General features: G+C 34.6%; 2 protein-coding genes across 2 annotated transcripts in view; both read left to right on the forward strand.

Moving 5' to 3' along the window:
- The window catches only part of OSBPL6 (oxysterol binding protein like 6), a 121157-nt gene extending 110492 nt beyond the window's left edge, over positions 1–10665 (forward strand). Inside the window, exons 25-26 of the mRNA XM_064515009.1 lie at positions 7897–7972; positions 10558–10665. Coding sequence (XP_064371079.1) covers positions 7897–7936 — 40 coding nt within the window. The 3' untranslated portion in view covers positions 7937–7972; positions 10558–10665. The remainder of the gene's footprint in view (positions 1–7896; positions 7973–10557) is intronic.
- PJVK (pejvakin) lies at positions 9033–20247 on the forward strand. The gene is made up of 6 exons (XM_026092427.2): positions 9033–10732; positions 13108–13303; positions 14900–15041; positions 15935–16052; positions 17974–18078; positions 19474–20247. The coding sequence occupies exons 1-6, from the start codon at positions 10522–10524 to the stop codon at positions 19773–19775; spliced, it is 1074 nt and encodes a 357-aa protein (XP_025948212.2). The 5' UTR covers positions 9033–10521; the 3' UTR covers positions 19776–20247.
- The last annotated feature ends 474 nt before the right edge of the window (positions 20248–20721 follow it).

Genomic DNA, 20721 nt, shown 5'->3' on the forward strand with positions numbered 1-20721 from the left:
CATCTTCTTAAAAAAGCAACAGTATGTAGAATTTTTTCATTATATTTTCTTGTGAATTGTTCAGTCCTTAAATCTCAATTATGTTTTATTTAAAATTAAAGCGTAGTAGCAAATAGTACGTTTTGGAGGAGATTTTAGGGGGTTTTATTGTTTCTTGGCATGATAAAGAAAACAAGTGTTCAAACAGTCTGGAATGCAGCCTGAGTGGAAGCAACAGCAAATGAATGGAAACCCCTTTTTTCATGAATGGCAATGCATTCTTTTATGCTGCAGAGTACACGTTTGATCTTATCTGGGCAGATGCTCAGTGCCAGGTAGCACGCTCAGAGCTTACTCTCAGCTAAACAATTCTTTTAGTGGAATTTAAGTCTGGTCTCACATTTATGTAGCTGGGATCCATACTTTGGCTCTTAATCCTTTGCAGAACAAATCTACTTTTTCTCAGTGACAGTACCCTTTTTTGCATTCTAATTTAGCATAAAAACTACTACTATAAGTATAGAAGTCAATTTTATATTAAAATTTAATCAAGAGACAGATGATACTTCTTCTTAACCACAAACATGTAGGCACTGTGCTGTGGTGAAGTGAGACAGTGTAGGAAGCTATTGACAAGATTTCATCCTGACTCAGCTAAAGTAGCTGCCCACAGAAAGCTGTTTCAAGTTTCACTGCTGGTACAAAAATCTGTTCTGATGTGATGATACACAGGATTTTTTGCCTACCTAACATATAAAGACACATGGTTCTTGGAGTCCTTATTAGCTTATTGAATATTTAAGCTATTTTTAATGTTAAAGACCACCGTAACTATGCAGTTTTGACCGTTTGTGAACCTGAATATGCAATATAATTTTTTCCATTAAGTAGTCATTACTAAATAAGATTAAAAGAAACTGAATGGAAATATCATTCAAAACTAATGTGATACTGTGGGCTAACTGAGGAAGTATGCTATAATTTATTTTGGACTGAGTGGTGAGTCAAAGCCAGTAAGTATCTATAGACTGTTGTCCTGCAAAAGCATCTTGTATTTAGACTGTGCTTTTTAATTCTGAAAGTTGTGTCAGATATGTAACTAGTAGGCTAAGTAGCTAAGAGACAGGTTAAGTCCTGTATCCCATGAAATGTTTTGAATTGTGCTTTTTATTAAGGGCAAATTTAAAAGGAATTCAAAAGGAGTTGTTACACTGTGCAGAAAAACATGTTACACGTGATTAAGATTGCATATGTAGTCAATGTCTGACTTGTCTTTTCATATGGAGAAATTCCAGAGTAAAAATCAAATACGTATATGCTTTTCTTACTGCCGAGTGTCTGGGTATATTTCACCTTTCTTCAACAAATAAATGAGACTAATTACTAGCTCAAATTTAATTGCTTCCCTAGTATTCTTGAGTAGCAAGACTTTTTGACAAGTCAGCAGAGAAAAGAGAAAATGTACACATTTCCAAAAACCAGATGTTTTTGGACTGTAAGTGCTGGTAGGGACATTCAAGTTATCTTTTTTTACCTGCTAAAATTTAAGGTATAGACATATCTTTTAAGTTTGTCTTCAAGTAGGTTATTTTTGAGAGTCTGGCATTACATTTAGCAGTCAAACAGGTGATATAACACAAGGGCATATCCATTCTTTAATTCCAGTTCAAGAGCTGATTCAGTTTTAATGCTAATCATCCAACCCAATATAACACCATTATTCAGAAAATTCTTGTCACCAAGCATAGAAAGCAGCCTGAGTATGTGACCTGTCTGTTATGTTTACTGTCAGGAAATTGCTCAAGTATCTTCTTATTTTATGTCTACACGTGTGAAAAGGGCAAACAATCTGGGGAACTAGATGAGGAAGTATTCTTACAGCGTGAAAAAGAACACCCCGCATAAGAACAGGGGTAGCTATGAAAGAGGTTACTGAATTCTTGAATGCCCTACAAACACCTGAGTAATTTTGTCTATTTATAAATATTCTCTTTCTAAAGATTTGAAAGTACTTTATGAGTCAGTTCTTGCAGTATCCTACTCAGGAAAAGTGATATATTAGCATAGCCAAATACAGTAGGTTTCATAAGCCTGAGGTTAATTGTCCAGTACTACAGAACAACTAGTGGCAATGCCAAAAGTAAGCCCAGTCCAAGTCTCCTACTCAGATTAAAGCTCAAGGAGAAGAAACAAGCAACAGGATATGCCTCCTACTGAACGAAGTGTTGTATAGAGATAACTGTACCAGTGCACATCAGACTGATTAACATGGACTACTTATATTATGGTAGTCAAATACTTTGCTTTGTGACTTTTCTCAAGGCTTTGTGACACAGCAGCTCCCATTCTGCATCCCAGTCCAGGTGGGTGTTCAGGCCCCAGAGCTGTCCTCTAATGCTGACACCTATTCACAGATGCTGGCAGAAGTGTTTAGCCATTAGGGCAGCATCCTCCAGAGGAAAGGCAGCATTAAACCTACCTGGATCTGGATCACATGAGCTTGTTTGTTTCCAGGTTTGTCTTCACTAACCTAATATTAGTAGATTAAGGTAGATTTGTTGCATATGAATAGGGTTTATGTAGCAAATGACAGACCATTTCTTTTGACTGAAAGATGTATCAGCTCCTCACGGTTAATAAGTTTAAATGCAAACATGCTCGCTTTTCAAGGCTCCCCATGGAGTACTTCTTTTGCATTTCTTACTATTAAATACTCCGTAGCTAACACATCCATCTGCCCGTTCAAAATGCTGCATACAAAATTAGGGCAATTACAGAAGAAGCAGAAGCTGGGATATTTCAGACACTTCAACTGGCAATAGATCTAGTCATTTAATATCATCATGTTAATAGAAGACATACACTTGAAATGTGGATCAAGTAGTCTCTGCCCTTTTGTGATCAAAGCTCTGAAAACTGAAAGGTAAGTCTGTGGAAGAGCATTAAAAATTATCACCAGAACATATGCTCCTTAATCTCTGTTATGTTTCCTTTTCATGAATAACACTGCTGTAGTGGGAAGGCAGTGAAGTAGTAGAAAGGAGCCAACTGTGCAACACGTTCCCTTTTCATCAAGTCAACAGATGTTGCTAGTCTAAAGGTGAAAGGGGGGTGATGTCAACCAAAAGGCATGGAGAAGTTGAACTCCACATCTTGTAGCCTTTCATCGACGTAATACTTACAAAGTACAGCTTTTAATACCATGATTGCTGGGCAAGTGTCAGGTTGTAATACAGCACCTCTTAGCAGGAGGCCCACCTTTTATGTATATTGCAGCATGGCCTATGAATATGTATTATCATCATCTATTCTGTGACAGAGAAGAGAAGGAGGCTCCAGCAGAGTTTTCTTGAGCTGTAAACCTGAAGCAAATGGTATTATATAGGAAATACTTAGTTATAGTGTATATATACGTACATGAGAGCTTAATGCAATAAATCTGCACAAAATAAAAATCTAACCATAGCTGATTTAGTTGTTCCAGTGTACTGCATAATTAAAATAGCATTTGTGAATTGATTTTAAAGTTTCACTGTACTTGAAATACATAATAAAAAATCCAACATGGAAGTATCTCTGATGAAGTTAGCTCTTCTGAAAGCTTTCATGTTGTTTTAAATGACTTTAAGCTTGTTTAAAATGACTTTTCTTCCCTCCATGGTCTCTAAATAGTGTAATGCATTGTGAGCAGCAATCATTGTGAGTGTTAGGCTAAGAGAGCCCAGTACCATAGCAAACTGTGTCGAGACTAGGTAAGAGTCCACCGTGACAGCAGTACTGTCAAATATATATTTGATAACTATGTTTAACTATGTTCTGTCTCCCTGTTCTCTACATTCTCCCTGCAGCTGCATGTAAATGGTGTTTCAAATACTTAGTGGGCTTTTCCTCAGTTGAGTAGTCACTTTTTTCTGCTGATGTGTTCCCCAAGACATCCCTGTGCATCCTGAATTTTTTCATTTTTCAACTTGAAAAGGAGCTGGGTTTTTCTTTATTTTAAATGCTGGCTTCATTAATACCTTTGCTTATAATATATGGTTATCAATGACAACATGTCATGTGAAACACGTATCTATAAAACACAGAAAACAGTATTCTGGCAGAGTACCTCCATATAGTCCTATGGGGAATCTCAGCCTTCCCACTGGATTTCTGTTGTGTGACAGAGTGGTGGACTCTAATCCATTTTTCCCTCTCTCTTGAACTCTGCCAAGGTTCTTGGTGCTTGAACATCTTGAACTCTGACAAATGTCCTTTTTTGCCCTGGCCCCATTTGTACTCTGTTCATCTCACATTCCTTGCTTATTTTGGTTCCCTCTTCTGTTCATGGTAGGTTTTTTCCTCTTCACCAGAATCTCTGGCAGCTTCAGCTAACTCGTTTGCCAAGACCACTTTCGGCTCTGCTCTGATTCTCTCCCCCATGTTTCTCCTTTCATTCCGACTGCGATGGGGAAAGCAGGCAACTTGCTATTGAGACATGGCAGAGTGCTGCTAGGAAGAAGCAAAGCAAATAGCACATGCAGCAAACAGCAGCACAAGGCTGACAGCTTACAGTGACACCCCAGATATGCCACTGCACGTCAAGTATGGATAAACTCAGTGCACACACAGAGCACACAGTAATAGGCCATCACACCTGTTTTCATTATATATGATCTACACATTTAGACTCTGTTGAATCAGCATGGCATGTCTGTATAAACACTCCAGAAGCAGCAGATCATCAGATTTTTCTAATAATTTGTTCCCTTTCTCCTATTTAAGTGTTTTTCACATTCTGACTCCCAGAATTCTTTATGTTAAAAACTAGCTTTGAGCTGTTTGACATGCTTTCCCAAATATCAGATGGAAGATAATTTATCCAGTAGCTCTTTTCCCTGCTCCATCACCCTCCTGTGAGAAAGCCTGACCAACAAATAAAACTACTTGTATTTATTGTTTAATAAAGCTAATTAAGAAGAATAGCCCAGAAGGTAATGCAGTTTTTCCATTGTCTACTTATGTCATCTCTTCTTTAATTTTTAACCAATAACCAAGATCTGTCTTCTCTGAATGCAAGTAGCTTTTGGATCTACTCACAAATAGGAATTTAACATAAAACTGCATGTATATAAAAAGGACCATATGTAGTCCTATAATTTATGTTATTTTTGTTACCTACTGAAATATGACAAGGTCTGTGTTGCTCAGACCCTTGCTTTCTAAGGAAATACTCATGCCATCTGCTGGGAAATGATGGAATTTGGCAAGCAATTTTTCAGCAGCATTTTATTTTGCTAGTTTTTTTAGATGTTAAATTCTTACACCTGTTCTTTTGTAAAACTTAGTAAGTCATAATAACTCAAAGGCACTTAAGTCAGGAGATCTGGCAAACGAAAGCATCTTTTTGCATGATAAGAGGATATACTAAACAATTTAACCAGCATAGGTTGGCACTAATTAAGTGGATTTAGCCCTTCCAAGTCAGCTCAGTTTATCCAGTCAGTTAAAACTTTGACTTCCCCCCCTGTCCAGCTCACTGGTTAATGATACCTGTGCAAGGAACAGACTAAAATCAACTCAGTTCTTGTAGGTTACAAAGTCATTGGAATCATCAACAGATTAATGTTCTTGATATAAATTGGTGAGATAATTCCACATTTTCAATTTCTTGGGCAAGCCTTGGTCCAACTGAAGTCAGCCTATAAATGCAATTTTAGAAGTCTCAGAGTTACAGATATCCAACATTCCTGCAGGGATAGTCTAGGATAATTATCTAATAACAAACAAATTGTTATGGAGTTACATAACTTTTGAAGATGAAGTGCTTTTTATAGTTATGCAGAACTATGCTCTAGATTTTACTATTAATTAATAAACTCTATGTTCATATCAATGTAATGTAAGGAGGGGAAAAAAAGTATTTGAACATCAAAATTCTCAGCTATATACTTGCCCGCTCCATTACTACTTCATGGCTAAGATCTATTCTAAAGAATGAGAACTCATCCTGCAAATGAAGAAAAGTATCTTGTTATTCATCTTCTGTACTAAGTATTTTCAACTTGTTTCCTCCTCTAAACCCCATTTTCTTAATTTCAGCTTAACATTAGTATTTGAGCCTCAGTAAACTCCTTTGGTAGTCCACCTCCCTCCAATCCAAAAATCAGTTTTAGGTTTCTCTTCAGCTAAGACAGTAGTGGTCATTAGATCACAGAAAAATACTTAATTACTTCCAAGATAACTCTGTGCTTCTTTTATAAAACTTGCAAGAAAGTAAATGTTAGTGCAAAACCTTAGCAGAATGATCAGCATATGTAAGGCACGAGTTTTAGTTAGCAATAAAGATTCTTTTTTGAAACAATAATAGTTTATATCTGTACAACATATTGTCCATGCAGACCATGTTCATATGTTCGAACAGAATCTTCTGTTTATATCAGTTTACAGTTTCTATTCTATTTTTATGTTGGAAAATAGTTTCTCAAAGGAGGCAAGTTTATTAAGTGCATTATATGCATTATTTTAATAGGTAATTAAAATGTTACCTGCACTGATTCTGTTTAAACGTTGATGTCATCTGAGAATGCATTTGCTTGCAGATTTCAGAGTGACATGACAAAAGCATTATTATATAGGATACCACTTTTAATCCTTAGACTTAATAAGGCTTTTAAATATTTTCTGTAACCCTATGCCCTGACTGTAAAACCTGTCTCGATAATTGTCTGTTGAAGCTAACAGAATCCTTTTATAAATATGGTATTAACTTGCAGTAAAGACTGAAATTGCATTTCAATATTTGAATATACAGAATTTAAAAGAAAGTATTTTATTTTATGTTCCAAGTGTGCATAATGTATGTTGAGGATCCAATAAATAAATGCACTGATAGATATTCTTTTAAAATGAAATGAGGAAAAGAGGCAACACTGACAATACATTAGGAACTACTAATGGAAACTAGCCACATGAACAAGTTTTGAATTTGTCATGTTCTGTTTTGATAAAATGAAAATAAATAACAGTTTCTAGAAACATTTCTGTTCTGTAAATTACTGTAAACTCTTGTCTTATCAACAGACCCTCACTCATGCTCAAGTAAATATTCAGGTAATCTCCGTCCCTTCCGAACTACCAGCTCTTAGAGATACAAAGGTTAGACCCAACCCCACAAAGGATTTAGTTCTGTTCCATCTGTAAGATTCCCTTTTAATAGTTAGTCTTGGTTACAAAAACTCATTCATTCTTTATTATTACAGTCACAGTTATTATTTCAGTAATAACTGGATAGCAAAATAAATATGGCAAAACAGCTATTCAGATGTCTGAAAAGAATACTTTTAGCAGAAGCAAAGGCTACATAAACAAATTCCACAGGGGTACACTAAAAGGCAAAGACTGCTTCATTTAATGTCAAAAGGGTCTTGGTGCCATTGCACTCCAAAAAATCAGCTAAGAATAGCTGTATGGTCTTAGTCACATTGGTAAAACAGCCATAAATCATGCTGTCGTATTTAAGAATAATGGAAATTCTTTATTAATCTGGGTGAAGGTCATAGCAAGGAGACTGGAAAAAACAGACCTGAATAAGCTATCTTGAAACTGCTCCCTATGTTGAGGCTTGTGATGTCCTTAAAAAACAAACTTACAGACAGCTCCACTCTACCAGCGATGGACAACTTGAACAGAGACAGAACCGAGTGTTAGGAGCAGAGAACAGAGTTAAACTAGAGTTATTGAGGCAGAAAATGTATTAAAAATATAGAATACTCTCTGTGTTATGTCTTTACATCACTTCATTTTTTTTTTCTTGCACAGAATCCCATCTTCTGGCTATATGCACAATGAACCTGCTCTGCAGATCAATTGGTGAATTGGTGAATGGGACTCTTGCTAGTAAGATTTTTTTTCTCTCTCTCTCTCTTTTTTCCAAAGGTTGGAGGGCATGCAGCCACAGAGAGAGGGGGTAACGTGAAGAGAAGGTGTGTTCTCATGACCAAGGAAACTGAAGGTATGACTTTCTCTGACACTAATAATGGGTTCTTATATGATTCAGAGCAGATCACTTACGGAAAAGGTTATTATCCTAGGGATCCTGTGTCAGGGTAGGAGTTCAAGTGTGAGCTAATTCCTATAATGTATAAAGGTAGCCTAAGCTCAGCCTGCCTGATAAGTCCTTTTGCTCTTCTACAATGGATGCTGTGTTGCAATGGCAAATGGGGTTCGTAATCACTTTAGTTACATTACTCTTTGCTAAGGGGTACTATAGGGTCCAGTCCTGGCAGTCCCCAAAGGCAGCCTTGAACCTGTGTATGAGGAAGGATTTTCATCTGTACAAGTTGGCAAGGCAAGATTTTATTCAAGTGCTGACTCAGGCGTAATGTATACACAACATATTATCCATTTACTGGTTGCCCAAAATGAGACAGAGCCAGGGCAGCAGAAATGCTGAACAATCATATCTACACCTGTATGCCAAATACACGTATTATAAGAACCTTTTTTCAGTACTAGGCATTTTAGGTATCTTAACTTGGATGTACAAAATTAATGAATGTTTTTGGAACATGGTGACGTTAATTTAGTTGCGCTCCAGTTCTCTGATCTGGTGTATGAGGATGACACAGACGCTACTCTGACAAGTGTATTCTGCAGCGTTATAGGGTGATGGAGTAACATCAGTACCACAAACATATGAAATGAAACTATTAATCGTCAGAACTGGCGTTAGGATTGATTGAACTGAGTATGATCTATGATGACATACTAAACAAGACAAATACAAATTAATATTGAATAAACAGTGCCCACTGAGCTTAATATCCATTAGAAATGATAGTATCCTCACATACAGTTATCATAAGAAATACACAGGACAAATCTAAATCAAGACAGAATGGGCAATTTTAATTTAAGAATTTTCTTAGCTTTTCCTTCCCTTTATAATTTTTAAGTTCTGTTAATGTGCTTTAAGTAAATACATATAATTTTTCTTAGAGCAGTGTAATATGGATTACAATCAGTTGAGTTGAAGTGTTTCATATGATTTTAATAGCCAGCTTAGATTTTTCAGCACCCTCTAGAGTAAGCAGGAAGCTCTGGCAGCCTTTTCTTTCATCTTGTGGAAAGAATGTCTTAAATAGCCTGGACAGCATATTCATCTTTTTGCCTTTTTATTGAACTTCCTGAAAATCTAACCATTCAAACATAGTTATGGAAATATGGAAAAGAACTAATTTGAAACATGTTAAATCATTAAATAAATGATCATATCATTAAAATAGTCCTTAAAATGCTTTCAAATGAAATCCCCAGTGCAAAAAAAACCCAACTAAACAAAACCTGTCAACCAGCAACCAGTGAAAATATTCATATTGAAGTGTAACATTACAAGCCTGTGGCTGGTATTTTACCCACTGTGACTGCAAAAGTAGTACCTGGAAGATGTGCTACAAGGCTAAACTCTCTTGAAAGACAAGTAAGTGTCTCTTCTGGCCAAACAGTTACCGTGTATATGAGACAGGGTCAGGTCAGGCTGCCTCTGTTACAGATTCTCCAAGTTGCTGTCTACTGAATCCCTTTCTCTTCTTCAGGATTTTTATACCTTTCTACACCTTTCTACACCGGTGTTTTTCCTCTTGAATCCTTGAGCTGCTCCCTAGTCCCGTATCAATATCTCACTTTGGTCTGCAATTTTACTTGTGTTATTTTGCGTGATTCTGCTCTTTATACTTTCTCACCGTTCTTTTTCACAACTCAGCAAATTCCTTAGACGTCTGAGCCAATTCTGTGTAACTAGTCTGTGTCAAAATTAGGCCCTGGATCACAGACAGCTGAATCCCTGGGACGAGGGTATTGGGGTTACACCAGAGGAGACACTAAAATATAATGAATGCCCAACCCTATTTTCCACCGTGACCCCAGCCATCACTAGTCTTCTGCTTTGGCCCAGGTGTTTCCAAAGACTGACACACTATTTACATGCAGTTTGAGCTGTTTTACAGGTATGTTATGCAGCTGCTATTGAAAGGAAATACCCTCTCAGCAGACCTACCAGCTTTCACAAGTGTGTAATTTAGGAGGTCTCCTGGACTGCTTTGTTCATTGCTGGCGAAACACGCTGGAGTTCTGCTGCAGCAAGGATACAGTAAACAGCTAACAATGTGCTCACAGGAAACTAAAGACTGCAGAATTTAAAATCTTTGGTTTCTAAAATTATAATTTTGGTTTTCAAACAGCAGCATTAAACTGCTGAGGAAAGGGCAACCTTTCCCCTATCAGTTTACACTGGTAATTCATTATTCATTATGCAGAATTAGAGAGCTTAACTGAAGGTCTTTGAGAGAGGTCTTGAGCAATACACTTTAGAAGCTGCGTAGTTAAGATGGTGTTGGTTCTTTCCAAGTAAAAAAATAACTTGCTTTATAAAAAGGTTTGACAGCTTTTTTACTGTATTCGTTTGTTTGAAAGAACATTGCAAACAGTTTGAACATGGATTTTAGGTTTGGAAGTTACAGTTGATACAGAACTTTTTATTATTATCATTACTAATGCCATAATATGTTTGCTGCTGCAACCAAAAACTTTGTTAAACAGGTTGGTGATGGAGGAAGATTAGTTCCTGTGCCCAGTCTCAGTGAAGCTGATAAATACCAACCTCTGAGTCTTGTAATTAAGAAAAGAAAATGTTTTCTTTCAAAAACGTCTAAATTTGCTTCAACACCATTCACATTAAAAGACATTCTTCAAGGGGAGAAAGAAATTTCTGCAGGTAAGTTTTCTACCTTTCTTTAAAGCTGAAAAATGTATGTTTTTCAGTAAATACAGAACAGTAGTTACAGTTGAACCTTGTACAGGTAGTATGATGGTTCTTTAGCACATTTGTAAGAAAGTCTATCTCTGTTAGTCATGTAACAAATATTTAGGAAAAAAGTGCAAGTCAAATATTGATTAAAATGCAAAACATGACTTTCTGGAAAAAGTGTGAAAAAATCAATTATATTGACAAACCTTTATATTTTCTGTACTAATACATAACAACTTCATTTAAGTCTTATGTTTTTTCAAAATTCACAACATATTGTGATAAATGTATTAATGTATGTTGATTAATTGCTACTTAAAATTTGTATGTTTTAATGTTCTTCTTGCTCTATATATTCACTGTTGAATATCTATGACACAACTGAGCCCAATGGTCTCAGTTCTGCAGTTATTTCACGCTTGTATTCCCTTGTGCTGACTTACTGAACTTGGCTCTACAGAGGCACAAACATTTGACAACAGCTATGCGACTGAAGTAATGGGATTTTCAATAGTTTTTTCCATATTTGTAATCTTTCTCATATACTTAAGAATTTAATTGTGTTTAAATTACCTTTGCTGCATAATACCAGAAGATTTGAGGAAATTCTAACAGAATTAGGAGGTGCAAAATTGAACTATACTGCCTATATTTCCTCTATTTTTCTTTGAAAAGTCCATGTAATAAATATCTACATGCTATATTTTCTGAAACATTTTCATTGTTTTATTTTCCAAAATAAAAAATAGCCCATTAAAAAAACCCATTAATTAAAAATTCTGCTAATACAAGGCAGTATGTGTACAGGAAGACAGAAATATCAGTTGATCCCACATACAGATGATACCAGGACAAAAGAAAGATGAAAAATATTAGAATCCTACTAGTCCTACTAGCTCTACATTCAAGACAAGTCAGCTAGCTTACTTGGCTGAGTAAAACGTTGCAAAATCTCATTAAAAAGTCTGAAAAAACCTTAATAGTCTTTTCAGTAAAGGTTAGATGTCATGAGCAGAAGGTACTGTCCTTTGACGTAAGGAAAGAACTTGTAATTGAATTTCCAATTTTTTTTTTGTAATAAATAAAAGCATTTCCAATCTTTTCAGCATTATGAAAAATATATGAAACTTTTTGCTGTTAAAAATAAATAGGAGTTATACTAGGTGATTTTATGATGTCACTTTATCGAAAAACCTTCAAAGAATCAAAAAGGATGGCATAAAATCCAGATTATCAAATGTATTTAGATGCCTAATGCCTATATTTTATCTGCTCTATTCATATTAACTTGGCAACCAATAGGTTCCATTCTTTTTTCTGGTAGCGTAACAGAGATGTGTCGAAAGGTACAAGGAAAGCATTAGAAAAATGCTTTGAGGTTACCCTTTTATTTTACAATAAATGCATGCAGACTTTCAAGTAAGTCAGAAGTGGTCTATTGTTTTCCTTCAAAATAAACTGACATAGTCTCTGGAAACAGTAGGTATGAATCTTTACCATATGGGAAGTGTGGAAAGACTTTCTAATTGCAACATGTCAGGTAAAAGGCAAATTTAATGTTACTGGCAGGCCTGTGTTCCATTAATTTATTGCAGAAATGAAGAACAAATTTGGGTTCATTTGTACTACATATCTAAACAAAATTCAGAAATGACTAACTTTATTTTATATGGGAAATATTTATAAGTAACATAAAAAATATTGATTTGTACAAAAAAATAGAAAGGAGGAAAAGTTACCTATGTAGTGCAAGTCTGCACAAGGAATTGCGTAGTACCCAAGCCATCCTCAAGTGAAGTGGCATGACATCTATAGTGGCTGGGCTGGCTTTCAGTTTGTTCCTGATTTGATACTCTGTGTGGTCTCCATGAAGTCATTTTCTTTCTGTTTCAGAGTGTCTGTCATTAAACCCAGATCACTGCTTATCTGCTTATACAAAGAAACAGCATCATATTTATCGTTAATTCTCCTAAAGTACTTTCACCCATACACGCACAACTATAGAAATAGCCCAAATCACAGTCACATGTCTAGGACATGTCACATGCAGGAATGTGGGCACAGCTTTGCTAATGAGAGGTGCAGGAATCCCTTAGACCTCTAACATCCTCTTTTCCAATTAGTCATTGGTAGTAACACTGATAACTAAGTGCACCGTGTTGGTGTGAATTTCACATCAAAAGAATAAAGTCTCAGGGTTCAGCATTGTAAGAACAATTTACTCTGTTCTTTAAATTTATTCTATTAAAAATTTAAGATAATCATTGTCTACAAATGTAGAATGCTATATAAAAATACTGCATTCAGACTCTTCAATACAGTGACTATCTCCTTTTACCCAGGTGTCTCATCCTACCAGTTGCTGAACTATGAAGACAAATCAGATGTTTCGCTCAGCGGTAGAAGAGGAAATCAGATAATGGATGATGTTGGTTTTGACGTTGCTGGATCAGATTCTATTGCCTTTAAAGCTTCATTTGGCATAGTGACCAAACATGAGGTTGAAGTACCAACACTACTTAAAGAACTTAATACAAGGTTACTTTATATATGTTGTTTTCTGGTTCCATAATTAATTTTTGTGCAGTTAGGTTGAACCTCTGAACAAAATCACATTAATACAGAAATAGTTAGGTTTTGATTATTTTTAGGCAATCAATAACAATCATAATAGTTTTCAAAGTTTCTTGTAGATCTAAAGTCTTAGGTTAGATCACTGTGATTAGACACATGACCTTCTGCATAACAGAGGCTATAGACTTCTTCTGGATTAAGTCTTTGAATTACAGTGCATCCTTTAGGAAGAAAGTTATTAAATAATATCTAGAGAGGAACAGTTCATCAAAACCCTTATGTATATTATTCTACACTACTGAAAATTCAAAATTTACTTCAAATGATATTATCCACCTTCAGCTTTCAGAAATAGGATCATTTCTCTGCCTTCATCTGATGAGCTGGAGAACCATGTTGCCATATGTTGCCAAAATGATTGCCAATGTAGGTACCTCAGGATTTTTTGAGGTTATTACTCAACCTTTCATTTGAAAAGCAAACCAGATTTTTCTGCTTGAGTTTTTTCATAACGTTCTATGGTTTTTCTCTAAATGCAGTCCAATTTTTAAAACACCTTTTTTGAACTGTGGACCCTGAAACTGAACTCAATGCTCCTGTAGTGTTGGCACAAATGCCAAACTCATAGGTATATAATTTGTCTATTTTTAAGTGATACTCTTCTGTGTATATGTTCAGGGATTACTGCCTGGTCACGGTGTTGCCCCTGTGAATCCCAGTGTTGCATCCCAGTAAATTATTCACTGGGCATAGCTTGACGTTGGGTATATTCAAATATATATTGTTTGCTTCTACTTATTTAGAGCAAGGCAGGACATTTTGTATCTGTAACCCTGTCTTGTTCTACACTTACCTTTTCCTTCGTTTGTAACCTCCAAACATTATGATTAATAATTAGGGGTGTCCTTGTTCCTTGATAAAAATATTAACTATTACAAGGCTAAAACCCAATGCCTGTAGAGATACTCTCGAAATGCACGTGTTTGATTACCATTCCATGTTTATAGTTACTTTTCGACACCTGTCAATTAGCCAGCTTTTAATCCATTTAGTATATGCCAGTTTCTGTATGTATGTTTTAGTTTTCTAATCAAAATATTCTATGGTCAAATGCTTTATAGAACCCCAAAGTAGAGCATTAAAGTTATTGCTTTTATTAATTGGACTCGTATTAAAAAAGATCTGGTTTCCATAAACCCTTATTGGCTGACATTAATTACATACCTTCTTAAAAATATCTATATTAATTAGTGTCTGTGTTGACTTTTCCTTAACTGTTCTTAAGAACAGTGTCAGGAGGATAGACTTATAGTTTTCTAGGATTTCCACTTACCCTTTTTAACATTGGTACATTATTAGCTTTCTTTGAATTTTTTTGGCACTTCTGTTCCCAGTCACTAAAAAAATCAATGTTAAGGTTCCTAAGACCTCCCCTGTCAGCTGTTTCACAGGTATGAGACAGAAGTTATGGTGATTTACTGAATTAAAGTTAGTAAGTATATTAGCTGCTTTGTATATTGCTACTAATTTCTGAATTTCCTTCCTGCCTCTTGATTTTAGAAAAATAAATTTTGATCATTGTCTAGTCCATCAATCAAGAAAAAGCAGGATGGAAATTTTGTGCGTAGTCATGGAAAGTATTAGAACTACAAGGCAGTGCTCATTAACTGTCCATACCGGAATGCGTGGAGAGTCAATGAGGGTAAATATGTTTGTCAAATTTAAATTAAAAAAAAGAAAAGCTCATCTTTTTAGATGTTTATGGTTGGATTTAATCACATTTTTACTGATGTAATCTCTGAAAGACTCTAAAGTAAATCAATATTATTGTACTGATGTAAATTGAATTAGAACTTGTTTTTTATTAGTATTGCTTTTGTGAATGAGGGATGGGAAATTCATGAAAGGATGGCTAGACAGTGAGCCATTGCTTTGAGTGAAGTCCCAGCAAAAACATGGAGATTACTTCTTTTTACTTTGAACCTCCAATAAACCTATCTTTCATTATTGCATTCATCTTCTGTAACTCATTACAGCTTTGGGTTGTTATTAATACAACGGTCAGCGTCTTGCTCCCTGTCTTACATGCTCTTGAAAATTCTCCTAGTCATCAGTTGGCTTTGGACTGGGTACATGTCCTTCTACTTAAGGGTGGTGACTGAGTTGTTAGAGGCAAGAGATACAATATAGGGATTAGTTGCAGGTGGTCAGAGAGCAAAGGTTTATTGGGAATCAGGTCACTGGAAAGATAAAGGCATGGAATTGACAGAGATTCGCATGCGCACACACACAAGATTATCAGTGTGTTTGAATAACAAAACTTACAAATCTGAGGTTTGCCCATTACTAGTATTTATGAATCACTGACATAATTCTCAATGTCCATGATGCAGATTAGGTTACTGTCTCTATAGCAAACCTTGTTAACATGCACAGTTGTTAATATAAAATTCTTTAGTTGTGAAATTTGATGTTCAATTCCAAAGGTTTCTGCTGGCATTACTATTCCCAATATATATAACTAAGGTATTATTCTGTCTATTTTTTCATTTCAATTTGAAACTCTTTTTCTTTTAATACTTTTCTAAATCACAGTTTCACATTATTGAAGATCAAAATTGTAAAGGACGGGACAAAGCCATTGTTTTTCCTGCACATACAACAATTGCATTTAGTGTATTTGAACTTTTTATTCATTTGGATGGTAATTTTGGTAAGTACTGTAATTACAGCTATTATTCAAAGAAGCCTGAGTTTTTAAAAGTTTTCTTGATCTTGGTATACATAAACCACAATCCCATAAAATGCAATGCCTCTTCCTTAATTTCATGAACATAAGCAGTCTGACTTTATAAGGGACACAATTCTTGAAAAGATAAACAATGTAGGTATTAGAAAATAGTCTGTCATGGAAAGAGTTTTAAAAGTTAGGTATGACCTTTATAAAATTTCTTTTTTTAAAATCCCACAGTTGACTGGAACAAAAATCCTCACTTTCTGACCTTTAAGGAACTGGCTCACAAGACCATCTGATCATTTTCACATAGAATGGGAAAGTAAAAACCCCAAGCAAAGAAGAAAGTATGCAGAACTTGCAAAACCAAGCCAATATTTTTTCTGTCAGGGCTTTAACTTCAGTCTGATAGATCATTACCACATTTGGTTATCTGAAGATATTTACAAAGAAATAACCCCAATTACTCAAAACAAATACAAAACTTTACATAGCTCCTATAAGTTATTCTTTTGTGGAAAGGATAGACCTTATATATTCACATTATTTTTCTGTATTTCTTATCATAGCCTGTAACTAATTAAATTGTAGCCTATAACATTATCAGTGTTACTCATATTTGTAATAATGCAGAAATTCAATTTTAGGGTTTGATCTAGTTCTTAATAATATCAAATATAAAACTCTCTTTTGACTTAAATAATGTTAGCTAAAGTTTTGACAGCCAGCTTCACATGTATTTAAATACAGAGACTTCTGCGAGAGTCATTCAACTGTTACAGAAATTGCTTGACACTATAATTAACACTATTTTTTTTTTTTTAATAGCAAAACCAGTAAGACATCATTTGGGAAATAGTTTTTATCCCTTCAGCTGTATGCAATGCTGTTTGCTCTAGAAGTTGCAAATAGCTCTGTATCCTTTGGCATACACAGTATCTAATTTCCATGACAGAAACTCTGCATTTTAAAGCAGTTATGCTAAATTATGAGATACCTTTATATCTCTGTAAAAACTTTAAATATATTCTAAAACAGGCATAATTATAGGTTTAAAAGTAAGATATTAATATAGTACAAATTAGTTTATATTATATAATATTATTATAGTTTAAATTCACTGACATAAGCTCAACATCAATTTCAATTTTGGAAGTGTTTTAATTTTAACTTTACTTTTGTGCAATGGTAGGTAGATGCATTAGATTTGCTACAGTCATTGTCAGTGAAATAATCAATTAAACTAGTATTTGTATTTGCATAGTTAAAGAGAATTCTCAGGTGAGAAACTTGAAAATGCATGTGTTTTCAGTTCCCTGTAATTAACCATCCATATATTTCACTGTAAATCTTTTAAGTTATGGATAGAAAATTGGATGACGTTTTTATCTAAAAAAATAAGTTTTTGCAGTTAATTCTGTGTTGAATGAGATCACTACAGAATTCAGAGTAAGCCTTCCTTATGATTTTTCATTTTTAGTTTCAAGTAAGATTATGGACACGTTTCTCCTTCAGAAGTGAGACTTCCATTTATACGATGTTGACTGTCTTAGCTCCTTAACATGACCAGAAATTAAAAAAAATAGAAAAAAAATCTTCCCTAATGTGTTGTTATAAAGCACTAAATTTCTGAAATTAGTTAATTGATATTCTGTCTCATTGAATCTCTCCGTTGCTCTTCATTTGATGAGCTATTACTGTGCGCAAACTTGTATTAGAAAGTGGTCCTATGCACTATAAACATTAGCAAAACTGTATTTTATCACTGTAAGCTTTATAAACCTATTATAAAATAGAAAAACATATTATGGTAAGCTGTGTTGTACAAATTAGCGTTTTTATATTTCATCTAAAAACTTTCTAAAGATTTCTTCTAAAAACTTACTTTTCTTTGTTACAGAACTCTGTGTGACTCCAATTTCAAAAGGAGGATTTGAAAAAGAGAAATCTGGATCATCTTCACTGAACAAATTAAGGATGTTGAGGAGTAATCTGTTTCATCGAAGTATGACATTTGATATTTATAACTAAATGTCTTGATTAATGCATGAAGCTTGTATTTTTGTTTAATTTTGTGTGCAAGATTCAACATTTAATCAAGAGCAAATTTCATAAAAAAGTACCTCTTAATTTCTTATCTACTGAAATGATTATAAAGTTCTTGAGAGTTATATTGAGATTTCTGACTTTTTTCACAAATAATAAATTTATGGTTTTGTTGTTCATTAAAACTCAAATCTTTTTTTTCAAAAAAGTATGGCTAATGAAAACTGATACAGAGTTTTATACAATTAACTTTGATTAAAATTAAACCTGTTTCATGTGTTTGCAGTTTACAGGCAATATTATGTAATTCCAAGTCATAACATATAAATTATACTTCATGGCAAAGCCTTTATGATTAAGTTTATATATTAAATAATGTTAATTTAAGTATTAGAATGCACTCTTTGGGGTGTATCTTCACAGGGCAGGGAAATGGGCAAGATATGATACAGATATGAACACAATGTTCTAGTAAAACTAAGTCTTTATCACTGTATGTAACTATACTTTCTGGAGGTTGCCTCTGACACTGTGCCACTCGAATTTGGGGATTTATTCACATGAATGTAGAACAAGATCTGATTTTTGAATACTTCTTGGTCTAAGCATTGTGGAAAGCTGCAAATTGGAGAGTGAAGATAAATCCTTAAAAAAGGATGCTCTGTTGAAGTGCCCTTGCTCTAATTTATCCAGTTCTTAATGCAGGGACTTTATGGTCTAAGCTTTCGGTGCTGCTCCAATCTGCTGTAAGGGACAGATCTTCAGGGGGTGTAACACATCTTACTTAGTTGTAGCTTCGTAAAAGTTTGTTGCCTAATCTAAACTAGTCTGTCACTGAAGAGAGAGGAGAAAAGTAAGTAGTTATAGAAGTGATTTCTTCCTATGGTTTTTAGATGCTCAAGAAATCTGTTAAGAAGTCAATGTGGAGCCTTCCAAATTTTCTAAACATTTTAAGTACTGGCTGTTTTTCATAAACACCCAAAGCAAGCATAATTTGTAATTTTTGGAAAACAAAATTAAAATGAAAAAATAAAAAGAAATTAAAATAGTAAAGTACTCAGCTGTAATTTAGCATCAATTTTTCAAGAGCTTGCCTCATGCCTATATTTTTAGGTGCTTTTTAAAATAATAATAGGATTGTACAGGTAATACACACAAAAATTCAGACTGTGTTTTGTGAAGTTAAAGGAAAGTTTTCATCTCACAAGGCTTTTGATGGAAAGTAACCTTCAATGTGTAAAGCTTATAATGGTTTCATAAATCAGTTATTTCCACCAGTAGATTAACAGATTGTTTTGTAAATAATTGATAATGTAAAGACAAACAATTGCTATGTTTGTGCATTCTTTTTCAGATAAAAGAGTAGTGGATACCATTGCTAACTCTGATGCTTACTTGGAGGACCTTTTCACAGATTATTATGAAAAAGCTGCAAGTATGACGGATCTCTCTACAAGCTATCTCAGAGAAGGGGCTCATATCAGAATTAATTTACTTAATAACAACATCCCAAAAGGTCCCTGCATCCTTTGTGGAATGGGAAGTTCTAAAAGGGAGACAGTCTATGGATGCCTAGAGTGTTCTTTTAATGGACAAAAATATGTACGACTGCATGCTGTGCCCTGTTTTGACCTCTGGCATAAGAGAATAAGGTAACTGAGCTAGGTAAGTGCCTGTTGATGCAGACATGGGCATAAATGTGCCACAATTTTTTCAAAATTAGTACATCTGACTTGAGTTCTTTAAATGTAAAATAGTCAAAGTGCAAAACATTTTATTACACTACTGTTATTTCCAAATGATTTGCTTCACAAATACAAATAATGACTTTAACTACTCGAAAATGCCCTAGTGCATTCCCTGACATTTTACTTTTCTTCTTTCTAGCACTTTGTTTCTTCATTCATGATAACTAAATATGGACTTTTAAACTAAGTTTTATGTCAGACTATATGCTAAAACTTATTTATAAATAAGTTGTTTACACAAACTTGTTCTTAAATCCAAAGATGTTGCGCCTTTATCTACACTGGTGTATGATGGTAAAATGAGAAAATGTGTTAATAATTTAGCGTTCTCATGAATGTTTAATGGACGTATCAGATTAAAAAACATGTTAAAAAAGTTTGCTCAGTCTATCGTTTCATTTATAAAAGGGAACAACTAAAGCTGGGGATAGGAGTTTCATATTAGGATGTGATAACCATATGTCAGTAGTTTGTTTAGATTACTAAACAGCACCAGCCATTCCACATTTTGCATTTGGACTGCAGATCATACCTGCTCTTGACTTTTATGCCTTTTACCTGTTTAGAAAACATTTTTTAGTAGAAATGTTTATGAAAATATCAGACCTAGATACTCAGGTGTGAAGGTTTAGTCCATGAACCACAACCGCAAAAACTTAAGGTTGTGCTGTTGCGAATATATACGCTAGAGGGCACTGCAGAATAGAGTCTCAAACACCATAAACACACATCAGAAGTGCTACTGATTGGTATGCTATCCAGCCTCTTCTCATGCTATTTTAAAGGGAGAAAACAATAGGTTTTTTTTTTCCTACCTCTTAGAATGATGTTAAAGATAAGCCATGTGTGGAAGC

Source organism: Dromaius novaehollandiae, chromosome 7 (assembly GCF_036370855.1).
Source record: "Dromaius novaehollandiae isolate bDroNov1 chromosome 7, bDroNov1.hap1, whole genome shotgun sequence".
Classification (NCBI taxonomy): domain Eukaryota; kingdom Metazoa; phylum Chordata; class Aves; order Casuariiformes; family Dromaiidae; genus Dromaius; species Dromaius novaehollandiae.

Bases quoted from the DNA above. Each gene is read 5' to 3' on its own strand.
- PJVK (XM_026092427.2), top strand. From the start codon at position 10,522: ATGTTTGCTGCTGCAACCAAAAACTTTGTTAAACAGGTTGGTGATGGA. The intron at 10,733-13,107 runs GTAAGTTTTCTA...CCTTTTACCCAG, and splicing joins GGAGAAAGAAATTTCTGCAG to GTGTCTCATCCTACCAGTTG. The intron at 15,042-15,934 runs GTAAATATGTTT...TCTAAATCACAG, and splicing joins TGCGTGGAGAGTCAATGAGG to TTTCACATTATTGAAGATCA.